General features: G+C 55.4%; 1 protein-coding gene across 1 annotated transcript; it reads left to right on the top strand.

The window, feature by feature from the left end:
* Positions 1-5,380: 5,380 nt before the first annotated feature.
* Positions 5,381-21,391, top strand: LOC133341483 (uncharacterized). Its single transcript, XM_061550158.1, has 4 exons — positions 5,381-5,526; positions 14,931-15,205; positions 17,163-17,272; positions 19,973-21,391. Exons 1-4 carry the CDS (start codon positions 5,381-5,383, stop codon positions 21,389-21,391), a joined length of 1,950 nt encoding a protein of 649 aa, XP_061406142.1.
* Positions 21,392-21,789: the final 398 nt, after the last annotated feature.

The following is a 21,789-nucleotide window of genomic DNA, read 5'->3' as shown; positions in this document are numbered from 1 at the left end:
CGTGGGTACTCTAAACGCGTGATGTTGATTCTACATTGTGGAGGGAAAACCCGGAGGAATCGTAGAAAAATCCACGCGGCCACAGAGAGAGAGAGACACGCAAACTCCAACAAACAGCTGCATCGTTAGGAATCGAACCCACGACCTCATGTATACCAGGCGAGGTAGTTCACATCTCGTCACCGTGGCGCACAATCAGCGTACATTACAAGACGCTCCTTCTGTGTGTGGGGGGTGGGGGGGGCTTATTCATATCACGTGGACAGGGAGAGGCCAGGAGAGAGATGGAGTGGATGAGGCGGGTGGAGGTGCCGAATAGGACTCTCATTGTAAAGGTTGTGCGCGGTGCAGTCTCCACCGTGTAATGTCCACCCACTCTGTCTCACTACTGGCTTCTCCGTGTACGCGCTGCGAAGAGGGGCCGTAGCCCGAAACGTCGTCTACGAGAAACATTTGCTTTTAAGGCCACACACGGCCACACACACGCCGTGTTATTGACGCGGCTAAACGTGTTGAGGTTTTTGTTATGGACTTTATGATCGTGGGGGGCAGCGGGGGGTGAGGGGGTGGGGGGGGGGTTTGTGCTGACCTCATGTCCCCTCAAACCTCCACCCCACGCCGGTGTCTACGCACCACGTGATGTCCCCCTTTGTTCTGATCATGAATGAGCGGAAATGAAAAACATCCGGTCCGAACTTATCCGACCCTTGGGTTCTTCCTCGGGGCGGTGGGGGGGTTCTTGCTCGGGGCCTTCCTGCCGTCAACTTTTCATGAACTCGAGTTGCGCGCAATCTGCTGATGAGCCACCGAATGTCGAAACCAGTCCTTGCCTATGGACAGCTGGCGATGTCACGGTGGCTAGCAGATGTTAACTGCCTCGTCTGGTATGCAGGAGGTCACGGGTTCGATACCGACCCTGACGCTTGCTGCTGTATATTTGGAGTTTGCGTGTCTCTCTCCCCAGGAGTCAATAAGTGAGTGGGGAAATGAGTGGGTGTGTGCGTGAAGAATATATAAGGTGAGTGAATGAGTGAGTGAGCGATCAAGGAAATGAGTGGGTGAGTGAGATTCAAGGTGAGTCTGTGTGTCTCTCTCCCCGTGGTCGCGTGGGTTTTTACTCCGAGTTCTCCGGTTTTTCCCCTCCACATTTACAATCAACATCACGCGTTTAGAGTATTTGGCATACTGCCATACATTTCCACGTGATACGCCACTCCGTTCAGCTATCATTTGTGGCCAGTTCGCTTCTGAAAAGAGCTGGATCGCTCAGTGGGCCTTACCTGGTAGAATCAAAATAGTTTGGTTTATTGGTTCAAGCAAGCCAAGCCCGACTCCTAATGAGACACTGAATGTCGAAACCAGTATCTTAACGCTTTTGAGGGTTGCAGCGATTTCAGATATTGTCACGTATGCAGCGATGTGTCCCAAACCCTTAAGAGCTACAACGTGAAAGAGATACGTGGATGACACGTTTGTCATCTGGCCACATGACCGACCGGCTCTGAAACAATTCCTCAATCACATTAATTCCATACACCCAGCAATCAAATTCACCATGGAGGTGGAAACGGATGGCATGCTACCTTTCTTGGATGTGTTAATTAAAAAGAGACCAGATGGATCATTGAGCCACTCTGTCTACAGGAACCCATATTGACGCCTACATAAAACCTGATTCCCACCACCATCCATCCCAGAAGAATTCCCTCATCAAAACGCTACACCATAGAGCTCAATGTATCTCCGACCATGAACACCTGACCAGTGAACTGAAACACGTATGTAGTGGATTCAACTGAGTTGCAGACGTACTTCTTGGAGGCAACACATATTTACTTACACCAACACATTAACACAACGGGGTTACTACCCCTTTACCAGATAACCTATGGTGGTGGACCACCAGGCTAACTACGCTAGTCACTGGGAGTAGCTACAACGGACAAGACCCTGGCTTGGGTCCTCGTCCACGTGTTGGTGACTTCTTCTTGGACGTAGAACGTAGATCAGCAACGCTGAGCCCCGGTCCCTGTGTGGACCCGGTTGATCTGCTCCCGGGTCGTGGCTGGCCCCACCCTTGGCCACGACCACCTTCGAGAAACCTCTCGTCGTTTCTCGACCCTTCCCGTAGGATCGCACCCTGACACGTGACCACCCCCTGGCCCTCGCCTGGGGCCCTTGTGTAGATCTTACTGGTCACGTGCCTTCCAGGGTCAACCAGAGTACCATGGGCTAGGGCAACCTCATCCCATGGCTGACACTCTCACACTCCCTCCTGTAGGGGTCAGCACTGCACGCCACGCGTGGTTCCACTGAGCGCTATCCCAGCGCTCACCGAGCCCCCTCTAGGGCTGGTACTACAGCCACCTACGGGGTGTCCGCGATGACGATGCATCGCATGCCGTACGGCGCCTCGCTAGAGCCGGCATTACACGGTGACATTCACGATGTCGCTACACACGTGATGTGAGTACATTGAACGCCGTGCCTCGCTAGGGCCGGCACCACACAGTGACATCCGCAATGTCACTACACGTACACCAGCCTCTCAAGGCGAATGGATATTCTGACTACACAATCTGCAAGGCCATCACCCCAACCGTGAGGAAGGAGCCATCTGAAGATCCAATCAAAACCATCACCTTGCCTTACATAGCAGGGATAACCAAAAAGATATCCAAAATCTTGAACAAACACAAGATCCAGGTCCGATTTAACACAGTGCATAACATTCGTGATCTGATCCCATCTGTGAATAACAAAATTCCTGACATGCAATATCCCAGCGTCTACAAACTAAGCTGTATCTGCGGCAGCAGTTAAATTGGGGATACTAAACGACATGTCTCGGACCGTGTTCGTGAACATGAGGCAGATCTGAAACACGGCAGGACCAAAACTTCTGCCGTGGCTGATCATTACTTTAATACGGCTGGCTCACATGAAATGGATTTCTCTAAGATGATGGTACTTTGCAAGCCGACTGGCTATCAACAGAGATTCATTCATGAAGCCATCCATATATACAGACACAGACACAATTTCAACCGAGTCGGTTTTAAACTCAGGAATCATTGGAAAGATGTCATCAACCATGACTTGATTTGTGTTTTCTTGTCAACCTCTACCGTCAGCAGTGTGGATGTGTGTAGCGAGATGCAATGCCCCCCCCATCTCTCCTTCTATCTCTAACCCCCCCTTCTCTCTCCCCCTATCTCTACCCCCTTTCCTCCCCCCATTGTCTACTGCTACATTGCCATTGGCTGACTGGCTGCCCCACCCCCTTTCCTCCCCCCATTGTCTACTCCTACATTGCCATTGGCTGACTAGCTGCCCCGCTCCCTTTCCTCCCCCATTGTCTACTCCTACATTGCCATTGGCTGACTGGCTGCCCCGCCCCCTTTCCTCCCCCCATTGTCTACTGTTACATTGCCATTGGCTAACTGGCTGCCCCTCCCCCTTTCCTCCCCCATTGTCTACTCCTACATTGCCATTGGCTGACTGGCTGCACCACCCGTGCTGTTTGCGCAGCGCAGCTTTCCTCCTCCAAGCTCTCGTCCTCAGCCCACTCACTTTGGAAACCCTTATAAGCAGTTACATTTGGAGGCTTGCCCCCCCTCTTTTCTCTCCGCCTGATGAAGACCACTTGTGTTGCGATGGAAACGTCGTGGGTTTTTTGCTTTTATTATTTTCAATGTATTATTTTTTAATTGTAAATTTTATTTTATTATTTTTATTTTTATATCTTTTTTTCTTTTTATTTTCTATCTATGTGAGTTCACCAAAAGAACCAGGAATATTAATTCCTGCAGTCACGAAAGTTTAAAGTCAAAATTCAGTTGTAGTGAGTTCAACTCAGTCGCAGACACACTTCTTGGAGGCAACACATTTATTAAAACCAACACACATTAACAACCTATGGTGGTGGACCACCAGGCTAACTACACTAATTACACTGGAATTAGCTACGACGTACCGGACCCTGGCCCAGGTCCAGGTCCACGTGTTGGTGACTCTTGGAGGATGTAGAACGTAGATTCTTCAGGATGAACAACAGCAGCCGGTCCCGCTCGGGGACCCGGCTTATATCCACCGTGGCGTGGCTGGCTCCACCCTTAGCCACGGCCACCTTCTAGAATCCTCTAGCAGGTTCTCGACCCTGACACGTGACCACCCCTAGACCCTACCTGGGGGCCCTGTGTAGACTTTACCGGTCACGTGTCCTTCGGGGTCAATCAGAGTGCCATGGCCCTTGATCACCCCATTCCCATGGCCGGCACTCCCACACCCTATCCTGCAGGGGTCGTAGACCACTTATTTTGCGATGGAAGCGTCGTGGGTTTTTTGCTTTTATTGTTTTCAATTTATTATTTTTATTAGTAATTTTTATTTTATTATTTGTTTCTATTTTCTATCTATGTGACTTTACCGAAAGAACCAAGCATATCACTACAACTAGTGTCGGAAGTGGCCAAACATTCTCTAGTAAAATTTGAAATCTTACATCATGGCTACGCGACGCAGACTACGAACCAGGAAGTCGGAAGATGAAGACCTCATCCCTCTAACAGCCCCGGGGATGGCGACCCCGGAGGAAGGAGGCAAGGTGCTGTCGGCGGAGCAGCGCACCGACCCGGCACGCGAGGGCTCACTGCCATCGGGGAAGGAGCGCCGGATGGCACACTCCCGCCTTCTGGAGCTCTTCCAAGCTGCGGCATCCACCATCGCAGAGCTCCACCATGAGGAGCCAGCAGTGGACGGAGGTGCAGCGGAGCCGCATGGACACTAAGTTTCCGCCGCCATTTCCCACCAAGCGGGAACCTCTGTGGTGCAGCCCGCGCTTGAGGCCGCCATCTTGTCAGAAGTGCGGAGCGCAGAGCCCACCAAATCCGAAGATGCGTCGAAATCGCCTGTGGACGTTCATCTCTCCGGCGATGACTGCCTTTCGTGAAATAATTTACAGATGCCGGAGGCGACTGGGTGGCCTTCAAGGGGCGGTTCCTGATGAACGCCGACTTAGCGGGGTGGAGACACTGAGAGCACTGCCCGCCGCCCTTGATGATGACGGCCTGGTGGCGTTTCTCACCATCCCGGCATCACAGAGGGCCACGCTGACTCAAGCCTTTGACCAAACGGTGGCAATGGACGAGCTGCCGTCGAACGTTCGCCGCAGGTTCGCAACGCGAAGAAGATGGGAAACCGAGACACCCCTTGCCTTCCGTAGTGCACTTTTGGCGCTAGCGAAGGCTTCCTTTCCAAAGATGGACCATGACGGAATCGACTCGCTGGTCCTCGAGAGATTGCTGGCTTTAGCTAAGGACCTCAACATCGTCCTGCCAGCTGTCGACGATGACGATCTATCATCTATCAAGGTTGCAAGATGCATCTGGTGCAACAGCTCTTGCAACAGCACAAGGTGTTGGCGCGTGTACCGCGCCTCGTGAAGCGCACGATACACCTGAAGAGGTGGAGCCCGTCCCAGCTTGCGCATCGACCCAGGGCGGAGGCTGGCAAGGGGACGGAATGGTGCGACAGGCGGACGCCCAACGACGGTGGAAGACATCTCCTCGTCCTGGGAGCGGGCTCGTTGTGTGCTACAGCTGCGGCCTGCTGGGACACATCTCGTTGGGCTGCCGCGTACCACGACGACGCCTCCACGGACCACCGCCGTCATCCGTCTGACCGTCCTCCACTTCACTACACCCATAGGCGAGTCGTGACACATCACACACTCGGCCTGTGATTCCACCTCACACATCTCGTTCATTCGGGTTCCGTGCTGGTCGTGTGTCGGTGCCGGAGGGTTCGGACTTTCATCGGGCCGACCGGCTGCTCCGACCGCGTCAGTGGTCAGAGCTGGTCCATAGAGTGGTTTCCGTGACCGTAGGTTCATCCGCTGTTATTGGGTTGATAGAGGGGGCTGAGATGAGTATGCTCATTGACACTGGTGCGTCAGCGACCATCATCTCAGAATTGATTTATAACATCTTACACCCTAAATGTCGTACCTCATGTCCTGTCGAAGCTCCGTGCTTCACTGCAAACGGCAGCTCATTGGGCATCAATGGGAGAATAACAGTGGAGGTGTGCATTGCGGATGTCAAGTTGATGGGGCTGGTTCTTGTGTCGACATCCCTTGTTATTCCTTGCTTACTCGGGACCGACTTTTGGGGGAGGGTGCCCCTGAAAATTTTGATCGACGAAGGGTGCATCGAATTACCATCCGGCCATCGAATGGCATTTTTGCCTTCTCCCACTCGCTTGTGCACAGCTTACACTACCGTGCAGGCACTTGCACGTAGGACGGTTAAGATTCCCCCTGGCGCGCAAATGTTGGTCCCCTTGCGACTGCGGAAGCTGCTAAACCAGGAGACGACAGCGGGAGGCATCCTCTTGACACCCTCTAATAAAGTCAGTCTTGGTATGTCGTTAGTAGGGGCACAGACATTGGCATCTAATGGTCAGGAACCCTTTATTCAGGTCCTTAACGCAGGGTTAAAGATGTCGGTCATTAAAAAAGGTACCATGCTAGTTCATGCGTCGCCAGCGCTTGGTAAGGGAAGCATCGTTGGCAGTGCGGGTGCCACATCAAATAATCGGCCGCACAAGAGTTCTGATGAAGGGTGGATAGATAAGCTTTGTTCGGAAAATGTGGAATTGTCCGAGGTCCAGAATGGGAAATTGAGGGCATTTTTGCGAGAATTTTCTGATGTTTTTAGCAAAGGGAAATTTGACATCGGCCGCACTACGCTTTTGAGTCATCACATTGATACGGGTGACGCCGCTCCCATCCGGCAGAATCCCTACCGGCTGAGCCTTACGGAAAAAGAACACGTTTGGCTGGCGGCTGACCAAATGTTAGCTGCGGTATATTATTTCACTGTCCACCAGCCAATGGGGAGCCCCAATTGTACTTGCAGGATGGTAGCTTGCGCTTCTGTGTTGACTTCCGTAAGCTTTAAAGATCTCTGTTGCTGACACGTACCCTCTACTTCGGATGGACGACTCTCTGGATGCTCTAGCAGGAGCACGGTTCTTTTTCACTCTTGACCTACTGTCCGGGTTTTGGCAGTTGCCACTAGATGAAGCCTCTAAGCCCAAAACATCCTTTCATACACCACAAGGCTTGTTCAAATTTAAATGGCTTCCGATAGGTCTTCATTTCACGCCGGCTACGTTCCAGGGATTGATGGAACTGGTTCTGGCTGGTCTCCAGTGGGACTCGTGCCTGATCTACCTCGATGATGTTATCGTTTTCAGCTGTACATTTGACGTTATGTGCTGTCTTTCTCAAGAGGTGTGCGGCCAACCTGAAGTTTAAACCGCAGAAGTGTCACCTTCTCCAAAAATCAGTTAGGTATCTTGGCCACATAGTAAGTAAATCGGGTATTACGACTGACCCGGATAAGACCGTGTGTGTCTGTACTTGACCAACCCCTACAAAAGTGGGGGAGGTGCGCAGTTTCATAGGATTTGCGTCCTATTACCGCCATTTTGTCGCTGGGTTTGCTACCATCGCTAAACCCCTCCACGCCTTGACGGCAAAGGGTCAGAAATTCCATTGGGGGGAGGAGGCCGCATTTGTTGCACTCCGGAATGGCTTGGCGAACGCTCCTCCCCGATTTTTCCTTGCCGTGTGTCTTTGATACAGACGCTAGTAACACCAGAATTGGAGCTGTCCTGTTTAAGTTGTCAATGGCGTCGAGAAGCAGAGTGCTATCTCCAGCCGAACAATGGTATTGTGTCACACATCGGGAACCGCTAGCTATTGTATTTTTCGTGTAAGAGTATCGCCCCTATTTGTATGGTAAACGCTTTGAGGTGTGCTCTGACCATGCAGCGCTGCAGTGCGCGCTGCGTATTGAACTGCAGTCGGGCCAACTTTTACGTTGGTTGGAGGTCCTCCAGGACTATTCCTTTCATGTTATGTATCGCAAAGGCTTCCGACGCACGAACGCAGATGCTCTGTCGCGATTACCAACGAGCAATGGGTGAGCGTGTTTTTCAGGCTCTGGGCGTTGTAAGCTGCCCACCAAGCACTCGCCCCCTCCCCTTGCGGCATCAGCCGAGGTTGGAACCTCCGAGATGGCCGAGGGTCCGGTGGCACGCGACGCCGTCATTGGGTTGAACCATGAAGAATGGGGGCGCCTCCAGGTTGAGGACACGTCCCTGCTTAAATTGCGACGCCGGGTCAGGGAGGCTGATGGGGGTGCGGATCGACGGGGTGTTTCCTCTGTTATTCTCAGAGTAGACTGCTCATGCATTGGGACGGTGGGTTGCACCGTTATAACATTCTTGTGCCCACTGCCCTGCGGGGTAAGGTCATTTGGGCGGTACACGAGTGACTGTTGCACCTGGGTGTGCATAAGACGTTGGCCACACTTAAGCTGGACTTCTTCTGGTGTGGCATGGTGGAAGATGTCGCTAATTTGTTGAAAGGTTGTGTACAGTGCACGCGGCGGAAACCGCCGGCGAAACCGTTGGCCACCATAAATTAACTCCGCATAAATTAACTGGTTGCTTTGGACATTCTTGGTCCATTTCCCACTACCCCGTGTGGGAATAAATATTTGCTGGTGGGAGTCGAGTACTTTTCACGATGGCCGGTGGCCTGGCCTCTTCCCAACCAGTCGGCGGCGACGATCATGGAGGCATTCCTCAATGACTACGTCATGGACAAGGGTGCTCCTGAACGTCTTCTGACCGATCAGGGCAAAACATTTTTCTTCGAAATTGCTGCGCGAGGTGTGCGATTTGTTGGGAACGAAGAAAGTACGCACATCACCATGTCACGTTGCCTAATCAGGAGGGCTGATGGTTGGGGTGTATCGAGTTGCGCTGGTGTTCGACCACTCAGCGTCCTGGGTGTTAGGCATGTCAGCTTTTTATTACCCCGAGCTGACACCGACCACGCCAGGCAGAGGAGTTACAGCCGTTGAGCAGGCTACCACTAAGAACATCAACCGAATAAGAATCATTACAAGATCACCCACACACATCCACTCACACCTACGGTTCCTACCGCTTCCCCGAGACACACACAGAAGCTTTTGGGGGGGAAGGGAGGGTCGTCCACCTCCCCTACACAACTCTGCTTCACAGAGTACCCCTCTTCCAGGATTTCCACCTCCCCTATGCAACTCTGCTTCCCAGAGTTACCGTCCTCGGACAGTGGGAGATGTCCGTGGGCAGCCCAGCAGCCAACCCGGTAACCCGATGGCAACCGACTTCGCTCTCGGCCAGTGCCAGGCTGCAGCTCGCTTGCTTCCCTGCTCCTGACGCTGCTGGCATGTTTCTTGTGGTCCCAGACATCCCACCGGCCCTGGTTCCCTCCCCAGGTCGGCCGCTGGAAACATATAACAATAATAATACCGTCACTTAATGTTTCCCTGTACGATATCTATTCTGTAGAGTTGGAGACAGCACTCAGCTCCTACTTAGTGACGATCCCTGGTCCTCACTCATGTCGCTCCTTGAGGGTGGGAGCTCGCCCAGCCACTCCTGCTGCTGCTGCCGCCGCCGCCGCTGCTGTTGCTTCTGAGTTGCGCCCCCACTGCCGATTCGGGCACTCCTTTTATAGGGCTGCGCAGCCTATTGTTCGGTCCCTGGGCCAATCCCGTGATAGGTCCGTCTATAAATAGCCGACGTTTTCCAAGACCTGGTTGGCGTGTTCTCCACCAAAACCCGTTTCCCCATCGGTTTGACCACACTCTCTCCAGCCCACGGAGGAGGCTTCACGCACTACGCCACACACCATACCACAAGTAGACGGATGGCATGGTTGAGCGGCCGCACAGGACTCTGACATCGATGTTGAGTCATCAGGTCAGCGAGTCCCAACTTGACTCGGATTTGCATATTCCCGGAGTGCTGGCTGCATATAGGATGGCTCCTCACGCATCCACTGGCTACTCACCTTTTTTAATGTACGGGAGAGAACACAACCCCCTGATTGATGTCCAATTGCGAGCCACGCCAAACAAGGCTTCCAGGGAAATTTACAATTCGGGCCAATTGGCAAATGAGCGGCTGAGTGGTTCCCGTACTTCCGCACAGAGGCTGGTTCAGAGGCTGGTTCAGAGGTCGCAAACGGGTTTTGATTCCTTACCCGTACCCGTACCCGGCCGGGTATGGGTACCCGTACGCTATCCGTACCCCTACCCTACCCGAAATGAGTGACAAACGGCTACTCACCGGTGACTCACGGCCTACCCGTACCCGACCGCACCAGGGTCGCAAACGGGTACCCGTACCCGGCCGGGTACGGATAGCCAGGTATCGGGTAGGGTACGGGTATCGGGTACCCGGTTGCGACCTCTGGGCTGGTTGCACTATCCACAGGTACCGGTGGGAACGTCACCCAAATTGTTGAAACCCTGGAGGGAGCCGGTTGATGTGATTCGGGTCGTTCGACCATAGTAGGAGTTGGTTTGTACATCCGTCACGCCTCAAGCCTTTCATCGCTCCGCTTGAGTTCGTTCCATCTCCACACCGCTAGGGCCGAGTGTCAGATGTGACCGGCGATCTGAGGTGTGTTCCCGCTGAGGTTGGTCCTCAACGGAGTCGTGTGGTCCCGTCCTCCGATGCCGCACGTCTAACGTCCCCCGAGCCACCACCTGCACCATCGCCACTGGATTCGGGAGAGGAGAACCCGTCCACCCGGCCAACATCTCTTCGTGAGGAGCCGGGTTCGACGGGACATTTGCACAAAAATAACGTTTTTTGGTTCGGCCATGTTTGTTTGTTGTAGTACGGAGTAAGACTGATGGCCTTAATCTAAGTTGTCTTGTGGTTGTTGTTGTTGTTTGACTTGCATCCCACTGATATTTTTGCACAGAGCATTGGTATACGGTGATTTTTATGCAATATTTTGCTGTATTTTCTTGGATTTTCACTTTAAGATGTTTTCTTGTTCATGTTTTTGTTTTTTGTTTGTTGCGGTTGCACCCGATTCAAGAGCCGAATGGCTCACAGGGCTATACCTAATAAATGAACTTGAACTTGAACATTCCCCCCGGGACCTCCAGGGAGAGCGAGCCCACCTCCCCTGGGGGCCCGGCCACACGGACTCGATCAAAGACTCTTCGGTTTTCGTCATCCCCATACACACACACGCTCCCACACCATCAGATCTCTGTCGCACTCGGCAAGCCGTATCAGTTATTGGCTGATCCTGGCCTTCGTTGTGTTTACGGGTGTTGTCACACGGTGAGGGTGGGAGAGGTTGGTGATGGAGGGGATTCCGAGCGTTCGCGTTTTACTGCATTTTTAAGTCCTTTATATTAAGTTCGCTTGCGTGCTTGCGTGCGTGCTTGCTTGCTTGCTTACGACCGTGCAAATCTTTCTGTCGTTTTTTACCCCACTTCCCGTGATCCAATCGAGCTGACATTTTCCACACAGACTCGTTGTGCGTGACAATTAATTTTCGTGAAAATTTTTTTCCAAAATTTTACACTGTTGAGGGAATTTTTTTAAAATATTTAATTACCAATTGCTTAATGCTGGCAGACAATCATCTGACCCATAGGTGGCAGCCATCTCAAGCCAGAGGACGAGAGGACTCTAGCCGCCACGCATATAAAGGATTTAGAGTGAAAAACGTTTTTACGGGTTAATTTTTTAAAAATCCTTTATATTAAGTTCACTTGCTTGCTTGCTTGCGCGCTAACGACCGTGCAAATCTTTCGGTCGTTTTTTAACCCACTTCCCGTGATCCAATCGAGCTGACATTTTGCACACAGACTCGTTGTGCGTGACAATTTATTTTCGTGAAATTTTTTTCCCAACATTTTCCACTTTTTAGGACATTTTTTTTCATATTTTATTTAAAATACCAATGTGATAAAAATGAAACTCTTACTCAAGAAAAACAGAAATGAATAATAAAATAAAACCGATGCCACGCATATAAAGGATTCATAGTGAAAAACTTTGTTTTTACGGGTTAATTTTTTCTCTTTCGTGTTGTTGTTCTGTACTTCCACCAATTCTCCCGTTTGTTACTTTACATTTGCAGATAGTGCATGTCTATTTGTATAGGTGGGCTTGGGTATTTATTTGTTTATTGCTATTGTTGAGGCACACATGAGGGTTTTACTCACTTTGTACTCACTTATTCGCTGTGTTACTGTGTCATGCCGGCTCGAGAGAGGCACGGCGTGCGATGTATTGCCATCGCGGGCACCACGTGTATGTGGGTGCAGTGCCGGCCCTAGAGGGGCTCGGTGAGCGCTGTCCGACAGTGCTCAGTGGCACCACGCTCTGCGTGCAGTGCCGACCCCTACAGGATGGGGTGTGGGAGTGCCAGCCATGGGAATGGGATTACTAAGGTCCATGGCACTCTGGTTGACCCCGAAGGACACGTGACCGGTAAAGTCTACACAGGGGCCCCAGGTGGGGGCTCGGGGTGATCACGTGTCAGAGTCAAGATCCTGCTAGGGGATTCTAGAAGGTGGTCGTGGCCAAGGGCGGAGCCAGCCCCGCCACAGAGGTTATAAGCCGGGTCCCTGATTGGGACCGGCTGCTGTTGTTCATCCTGAAGAATCTACGTTCTACGTCCTACAAGAGTCACCAACACGTGGACCTGGGCCAGGGTCCGTCGTAGCTAATTCCGGTATAATTAGTGTAGATAGCCTGGTGGTCCACTGCCATAGGTTGTTAATGTGTTAAGGGGTAGTACCCAGTGTGTTGTTTTTAATAAATGTGTTGCCTCCAAGAAGTGCATCTGCGACTCAGTTGAACTCACTATAGATGGATGATGGCATAGCGGGATAACATTATACGATGTTTAAGTTCTTCAAGGTCCCCTTGGTGTGCTCGTGTAAGACTTTACGTTGTTTTTTTAAACCACGGAGATAAGCAACACAATCTCATGATATTAAGTCGGGAGTAGCCAAATAGCCTCATGGAGGCAGCGAAAGAGACTCATGGGGGCAGCTAAAGAGCATCATGGGGGCAGTGAAAGAGCCTCATGGGAGCAGCCAAAGAGTCTCATGGGGGCAGCCAAAGAGCCTCATGGGAGCAGCCAAAGAGTCTCATGGGGGCAGCCAAAGAGACTCATGGGGGCAGCCAAACAGCCTCATGGGGGCAACCAAAGAGTCTCATGGGGGTAGCCAAAGAGCCTCATGGGGGCAGCCAATGAGTCTCATGGGGGCAGCCAAAGAGTCTCATGGGGGCAGCCAAAAAGGCTCATGGGGGTAGCCAAAGAGACTCATGGGGGCAGCCAAAGAGACTCATGGGGGCAGCCAAAGAGACTCATGCGGGCAGTCAAAGAGCCTCATGGGGGCAGTCAAAGAGACTCATGGGGGCAGCCAAAGAGACTCATGGGGGCAGTCAAAGAGCCTCATGGGAGCAGCTAAAGAGACTCATGGGGGCAGCCAAAAAGCCTCATTGGGGCAGCCAAAGAGACTCATGGGGGCAGCGAAAGAGTCTCATGGGGGGCAGTCAAAGAGACTCATGGGGGCAGCTAAAGAGACTCATGGGGGCAACCAAAGAGACTCATGGGAGCAGCCAAAGAGCCTCATGGGGGCAGCCAAAGAGCCTCATTGGGGCAGCCAAAGAGACTCATGGGGGCAGCGAAAGAGACTCATGGGGGCAGCCAAAGAGCCTCATGGGGGCAGTCAAAGAGACTCATGGGGGCAGCCAAAGAGCCTCATGGGGGCAGCCAAAGAGACTCATGCAGCTCTGGAGGCGCTGGTTGTCGCGACCCCTCGTGTGATGCGTTACATTTCATTTCCAACTGATGTCAGAATCTGGAATAAAAACGACGATAACAGTCTTGATTTGAAGCTTTCATGACTGCAGGAATCCATACTCTTTGACTCTTTTGGTAAAGTCACGTAGGTATGACTTTACCGAAATAACCGATGAGTAACGATACCACTAATCAACTTCATGTCTGGGGTATATTCATTGTCAGACAGCCTGTAGTTGTAGATTGTAGGGGGAGATGAACAACGCGCGGTCGTGAACACGCCCTGTGGACGAGACGCACTGAGCGGGGCGCCAATCGGTGTGGAGAAGATGCGCGCTTAGAATGAGACTCAGAGGCAGAGAGAGGAACACGTGGATTAGAGGCCATAGGCCTCATCCAGCAGTAGATCGACCATGCTAGGCGTGGTTGTTCAATTGTGTGAAGGGCAGTCTCCAACTCTTATCACCCACTCTGTCTCTCTTGCTCGCCCTTTCTTAATTATGAGCTCTGAAGAAGGACAATTACCCGAAACGTCACCTATCAAACACATTTCATGTCAATGCTACACACAGGGAGTGGTTTGCTCTTCACACGACACCTTTTGGGAGTTCCCCCCCCCCTGCACCAATGACGGTCACTGATTTACACCTGTTAGCCACGCCTCCACCCTCCCCCCTCCACCTCATCCCTCCCACCCGCCCTATACCTGTTAGCCACGCCTCCACCCCCCCCTCCACCCCCACCTCCACCCCCCTCCACCCCCCTCCACCTCATCCCTCCCACCCGCCCTATACCTGTTAGCCACGCCTGGTCGCCCCTCCCACACACCTCATCCCCAGCCCCCACCTCATCCCCCCCCCCAAGCCAATTAGCAATCCACGTGATGAGGTTTAAATAGCTACGCCCGGGTCCGACCCAGTCCTGGCGGGTCTCGTTCAGGAGGCGAGAGAGCGCACAGCGGGAAGAAGGAGAAAACGAATTCGTCGAAGATGAAGGTGGTGATGATGATGTGTCGGGGATTGTTGATATTCCCAGTCGGCCTCTGTCTCGCATGCTTTCTCGGTCTCGCCGCCTGCGACGATCCGCACAAATCCGCCGGTGGAGAGAACGGCGCAACGGGGGCAGCAGCAGCAGCAGCAGCTGCAGCAGCTGAGGGTGTTCCAGCCACCGCCGCAGCCGCCTTTGTCTCTCTCCACCGATTTCCGCCGCCGTTTCTCCGCCACATTTTGGACCACAGCGCCGTTGCCGGTGGAGTTGGTGGTGGTGGTGGAGTTGGTGGTGGTGGAGTTTCCACCGGGACGCGTGGGTCGCGAGTCCCCGGCGACTCCCACCACCACAACAACAACAACCACCACCACCGCCACCACGTGCGCTACATGCGCGCGCTGTACCGGCGGGAGGCGGACGAGGACGGGAGGCCGCGGGGCGGTCCCAGCGCCATCCCCAGCAACACCGCGAGACTCATCCCGCCCGCCCGGCTCGGCCGAGCCCCGGGGGACCCCGCGGCCACAGGTGAGAGATGAGGTGGGTGGGTGGGGTGAGAGATGAGGAGGGTGGGTGGGTGGGTGAGAGATGAGGAGGGTGGGTGGGTGAGAAATGAGGTGGGTGGGTGAGAGATGAGGTGGGTGAGAAATGAGGTGGGTGGGTGAGAAATGAGGTGGGTGGGTGAGAAATGAGGTGGGTGGGTGAGAAATGAGGTGGGTGGGTGAGAAATGGGGTGGGTGGGTGAGAGATGAGGTGGGTGGGTGGATGATGAGGTGGGTGGGTGGGTGAGAGATGGGGTGGGTGGGTGAGAATGAGGTGGGTGGGGAGAAATGAGGGGTGGGGAGAAATGAGGTGGGGTGGGTGGGTGAGAAATGAGGTGGGTGGGTGGGTGGGTGAGAAATGAGGTGGGTGGGTGGGTGGGTGAGAAATGAGGTGGGTGGGTGGGTGGGTGAGAAATGAGGTGGGTGGGTGGGTGGGTGAGAAATGATGGTGGGTGGGTGGGTGGGTGAGAAATGAGGTGGGTGGGTGGGTGGGTGAGAAATGAGGTGGGGTGGGTGGGTGGGTGAGAAATGAGGTGGGTGGGTGGGTGGGTGAGAAATGAGGTGGGTGGGTGGGTGAGAAATGAGGTGGGTGGGTGGGTGGGTGAGAAATGAGGTGGGTGGGTGGGTGGTGGGTGAGAAATGAGGTGGGTGGGTGGGTGGGTGAGAAATGAGGTGGGTGGGGTGGGTGAGAAATGAGGTGGGTGGGTGGGTGAGAAATGAGGTGGGTGGGTGGGTGAGAAATGAGGTGGGTGGGTGGGTGAGAAATGAGGGGGGTGGGTGGGTGAGAAATGAGGTGAGGGTGGGTGGGTGTGTGGGTGAGGGTGGGTGTGGGTGTGTGGGTGAGGGTGGGTGTGAAGTGTGTGGGTGAGGGTGGGTGTGAATGTGTGTGTGGGTGGGTGTGGGTGTGGGTGGGTGTGGGTGTGTGTGGGTGTGAATGTGTGTGGGTGAGGGTGGGTGTGGGTGTGTGTGGGTGTGAATGTGTGTGGGTGAGGGTGGGTGTGTGTGGGTGTGAATGTGTGTGGGTGAGGGTGGGTGTGTGTGGGTGAGGGTGGGTGTGGGTGTGTGTGTGTGGGTGAGGGTGGGTGTGGGTGTGTGTGTGTGTGGGTGTGTGTGGGTGTGTGTGTGGGTGTGAATGTGTGTGGGTGAGGGTGGATGTGTGTGGGTGTGAATGTGTGTGGGTGAGGGTGGGTGTGGGTGTGTGTGGGTGTGAATGTGTGTGGGTGAATGTGTGTGGGTGAGGGTGGGTGTGAATGTGTGTGGGTGTGAATGTGTGTGGGTGAGGGTGGGTGTGGGTGTGTGTGGGTGTGTGTGTGGGTGTGAATGTGTGTGGGTGTGAGTGTGGTGTGGGTGTGAATGTGTGTGGGTGAGGGTGGGTGTGAATGTGTGTGGGTGATGGTGGGTGTGAATGTGTGTGGGTGATGGTGGGTGTGAATGTCTGTGGGTGATGGTGGGTGTGAATGTGTGTGGGTGATGGTGGGTGTGAATGTGTGTGGGTGAGGGTGGGTGTGAATGTGTGTGGGTGAGGGTGGGTGTGAATGTGTGTGGGTGAGGGTGGGTGTGAATGTGTGTGGGTGAGGGTGGGTGTGAATGTGTGTGGGTGAGGGTGGGTGTGAATGTGTGTGGGTGAGGGTGGGTGTGAATGTGTGTGGGTGAGGGTGGGTGTGAACGCAGGGACCCGAGTTCGATTCCGACTCATGGCCAACACCAGTAACAATAATCTGAACCGGACTGGGGCCTCCCCTAGGTCAAGCCAGCCTCAAATGAGTACTCTGCGATGTGTCAACATCGCCACTCGAGATACAAAGGCGGCCTCGCACGACTCACCCGCCCCGCTGTACAACCCTGTGCGATAGTTCAACCCCTTGATCCCTTGCCATATTGACCCGATGCCCTATTGACCCGATGCCCTTTTGACCCTTTGACCCTTTGACCCGGGTGCGTAGCCGAGGTGGTGACCTTTGACCTGCGTGCGGTGCCGCGTGGGGAGCTGGTCCTGCGCGCTGCCCTCGTGTACCCTGGGGACGCCCACGGCCGCTCCGCGTGCTCCCTGCGGGTAACCGCCACGTTACCACGTCACCTCCCCCACCCCCCCCCACCCACCACACGCGTTACCCCCCCCAGGTGTTAACCCCCATGTGTTACCTCACTTGTTGCGCCCCCCCCCTCACTAACACACGGTTACCCCCCCGCCCGACTTGTTACCCCCCCCCCCATGTACTCGCCCCCCACTAACAGACGTGCTACCCCCACATGCCTCACCACGTGACCTCCCCCACTAACAGACGTGCTACCCCCACATGCCTCACCACGTGACCTCCCCCACTAACAGACGTGCTACCCCCACATGCCTCACCACGTGACCTCCCCCACTAACAGACGTGCTGCCCCCACATGCCTCACCACGTGACCTCCCCCACTAACAGACGTGCTACCCCCACATGCCTCACCACGTGACCTCCCCCACTAACAGACGTGCTACCCCCACATGCCTCACCACGTAACCTCCCCCACTAACAGACGTGCTGCCCCCACATGCCTCACCACGTGACCTCCCCCACTAACAGACGTGCTACCCCCACATGCCTCACCACGTGACCTCCCCCACTAACAGACGTGCTACCCCCACATGCCTCGCCACGTGACCTCCCCCACTAACACACGTGCTACCCCCACATGCCTCGCCACGTGACCTCCCCCACTAACACACGTACTACCCCCACATGCCTCGCCACGTGACCTCCCCCACTAACACACGTGCTACCCCCACATGCCTCGCCACGTGACCTCCCCCACTAACACACGTGCTGCCCCCACATGCCTCACCACGTGACCTCCCCCACTAACAGACGTGCTGCCCCCACATGCCTCACCACGTGACCTCCCCCACTAACAGACGTGCTACCCCCACATGCCTCACCACGTGACCTCCCCCACTAACAGACGTGCTGCCCCCACATGCCTCACCACGTGACCTCCCCCACTAACAGACGTGCTGCCCCCACATGCCTCACCACGTGACCTCCCCCACTAACAGACGTGCTGCCCCCACATGCCTCACCACGTGACCTCCCTCGCTAACAGACGTGCTACCCCCACATGCCTCACCACGTGACCTCCCTCACTAACAGACGTGCTACCCCCACATGCCTCACCACGTGACCTCCCTCGCTAACAGACGTGCTACCCCCACATGCCTCACCACGTGACCTCCCTCGCTAACAGACGTGCTACCCCCACACATGCCTCGCCACGTGACCTCCCCCACTAACACACGTGCTACCCCCACATGCCTCGCCACGTGACCTCCCCCACTAACACACGTGCTGCCCCCACATGCCTCACCACGTGACCTCCCCCACTAACAGACGTGCTGCCCCCACATGCCTCACCACGTGACCTCCCCCACTAACAGACGTGCTACCCCCACATGCCTCACCACGTGACCTCCCCCACTAACAGACGTGCTGCCCCCACATGCCTCACCACGTGACCTCCCCCACTAACAGACGTGCTACCCCCACATGCCTCACCACGTGACCTCCCTCGCTAACAGACGTGCTACCCCCACATGCCTCACCACGTGACCTCCCTCACTAACAGACGTGCTACCCCCACATGCCTCACCACGTGACCTCCCTCGCTAACAGACGTGCTACCCCCACATGCCTCACCACGTGACCTCCCTCGCTAACAGACGTGCTACCCCCACATGCCTCACCACGTGACCTCCCTCGCTAACAGACGTGCTACCCCCACATGCCTCACCACGTGACCTCCCTCACTAACAGACGTGCTACCCCCACATGCCTTTCCACGTGACCTCCCCCACTAATGCGCGTTTTACCCCCATGTTAGCACGTAACCCTCATGCGTGTTACGTCTGCTTTCCTTCACGCGTGTGTAACCCCGCTACGAACACGTTACCACGTGTTACCCCACGTGTTACCCCACGTGTTAACCCCACTACGAACACGTTACCACGTGACTCCACGTGTTACCTCGTTACTAACAAAGTCCCCCACATGTTACCCTACGTCACTGCTCTGTGATTGGACACTGTCAGACAGAGAGGATTGGCGCTTTGAGGATACACTCCAGTTCTGTTACCCCGTTATCGCGCTTTACCGTTACCACCGTAGCAACTTCTTTACCCTGTGCTAGAAGACACGGACGAAGAGGTGGAAGCAGATGGGATCAGGGGAGGGAGCAGCAGCAGCAGTGACGCAGATGGGATCAGGGGAGGGAAGAGCTGCCTCATGAGTGGAATGGGCCAATCGTCATCCAGCATCTATGACCCACATCTGACAGATGGGGGGGGGGGGGGGGGTCCTTACCGAAAACATTCCTGCGGAGGGAGCTGCTAGGAACGTTGGGTTGCTCGGTCAATGGCTAGGGTCAACGGCGGCGTGGTGTATTCCGCAAATATGGCCGACTGTGAGAGCGGGCACAAGCCGGCGTGAGTTGGTTAAACGTTGAGTTTTATAAGGGCACCACGGGGTGACCAGCCCCTCCCCACCCAGCCCCTGCCCACCCTCCCCTCTCCACCCAGCCCGACCCCTCCCATTTTTGGATGCACGACGGACGGACGGACGGACACAATAATCCCCTGTGGGCTGGTGTAACCAGGTGGTTCCTACCAGTGTAAACATCTGTAACTGTTCACCAGCCGTGATTGGTGGAGGTGAAACCGGGCCACTGACGAGACGGCCCTCACTTGGACCACCCCTGGCGGTTTGCCCTTCCGTGCTTTCAGATGTTGCCGGGGAATTTCGTCGGAGCGGACCACGGAGCTGCGGAGCCCGCGGAAGACCCAGAGGCCAGCGGCGGTGACCCCAGCCTGGACCCGAACTTAAACCCAAACCGAGAGATGATGCCAAGGCCCAGTGCAGACCCCAGCCGGAACCCTCAACCGAAACCCAAACCTGACCTGGACTCCAACCCAGATCTTGCACAGAACCTCACCGCAAATCCGACTCCGGACTCCAACCCAGACGTTCCACCGAAACTCAACGCCGAGGCCACTCCACTCTCCAACGGGGACCTCGTCTCAGACCACGAGCTGGAGGCTCCCGCGAGGGTGTCGCTGGGCGAGTGGTTCGAGGTGGACGTCACGGGGCCCGTGTCGCGCCTCTTGAACCACCCTGGCTCTTCGTCTCCCACCACCACCTCCTCCTCCCCGCTGCCGGCGCTCCGCGTGGCTTGGAGCTGCGCGCCCGTCCCACGTCGTGCTCCCGTGCCGCCGTTTCTCCTCATATACTCGAACGACCTCCTGGGGGTGGCGGCAGCGGCGCCGCCTCCGGCAGGAGAGGAAAAGTCTGAGGAGTTGGAGCTCCCCTCGCCGGGGTTCCTCGGGGATATCCCGGGGTCCCTGGAAGGGGACCACCACGACCACCACGACCACCACCCCGCCTGGCGTCTCGCGGGGAGCCGGGTTGGGCAAAGTGTTGACACCCTGTGGTGGAAGAAGCAGAAGAAGCTGAAGTCGTCGATGTTTAACGAGGAGAAGAAGCGGAGGAGGAAGATCGCGACGGTGACGGACACCGCCACCGCCTTGAAGCCGAGCTACCGAAGCGGGCCCTGGGCATGCAGCAAGGGCCTCTGGTGGGCCCCGTGCCCCTCCGGGACGCCGCGGAGCGCCCCCGGGGCCGACGGCTCGAGAGCGAGGCGCAGGGTGGTGCGCTCGCTGCCCAAGGGGGTCAATCCGCACGAGACCCCAAATGGGCGTCAAACCTCCTCCACCTCGTCCACCTCGTCCTCCTCATCCTCCCTGGCACCGTCACCCCAAAAGCAGCAGCAGCGGCAGCAGCAGCGGCAGCAGTGGCTGTCTGCGCGCGGCTACTCGGCCACCTACCGCCACGGCTGCCGCCTCCACAACCTGTCGGTGAACTTTGGCGACCTGGGCTGGGACCGGTGGATCATCGCGCCGCACCGCTACGAAGCGGGCTTCTGCCGCGGCGAGTGTGCGCGCGGCCTCCTGCACGCCCTGGGCGCGCCCAACCACGCCATCGTGTGCACCATCGTGGAGGAGGCCCGGCCCGGGCTAGGCGCGGGCAAGGCCTCGTGCGTGCCCTCGCACTACGGCGCCGTCAGCGTCCTCGTGCAAGAGCCTGGCGGCAGCATCGCGTACAAGCTGTACGACGGCATGACGGCGCTCGGATGCACGTGTCGGTGAAAGGGGGCGGTGGTGGTAGTGGGTGGGGGGTACGGGGGTGGGGGGTAGGGGGGTGGGTGGGCACGCGGTGAAGGTGATGGGGATGATTGGGCCGATGGTGCCGATGGGGTGATGGTGAGAGGGTGATCGGGCCGATGGGGTGATGGGGGCGATGGGTGTGCAACTTGTGTCCCCACCCACACCACCACCCCCGCAATGCTTTTATCTCCCCCAGCTCTATTACCCACTGTCTCTGTGTAGTTGATATCTTGGGAAATCTGGGAAATCTGGGAAATCTGGTGAAATCTTGGGAAACCTGAAGAATATTTATGGAATTCCTGGGAAGTATGGGAAGCCTGGGATACCTGGAAAATCTGAAAAATGTGTGAAATATGGGAAACGTGAATGAATGTGTAAAC

This window comes from Lethenteron reissneri, chromosome 2, assembly GCF_015708825.2.
Source record: "Lethenteron reissneri isolate LAM-NWPU_2019-01 chromosome 2, ASM1570882v1, whole genome shotgun sequence".
Lineage (NCBI taxonomy): Eukaryota > Metazoa > Chordata > Hyperoartia > Petromyzontiformes > Petromyzontidae > Lethenteron > Lethenteron reissneri.
This window is presented reverse-complemented; position numbering and strand designations above follow the sequence as displayed.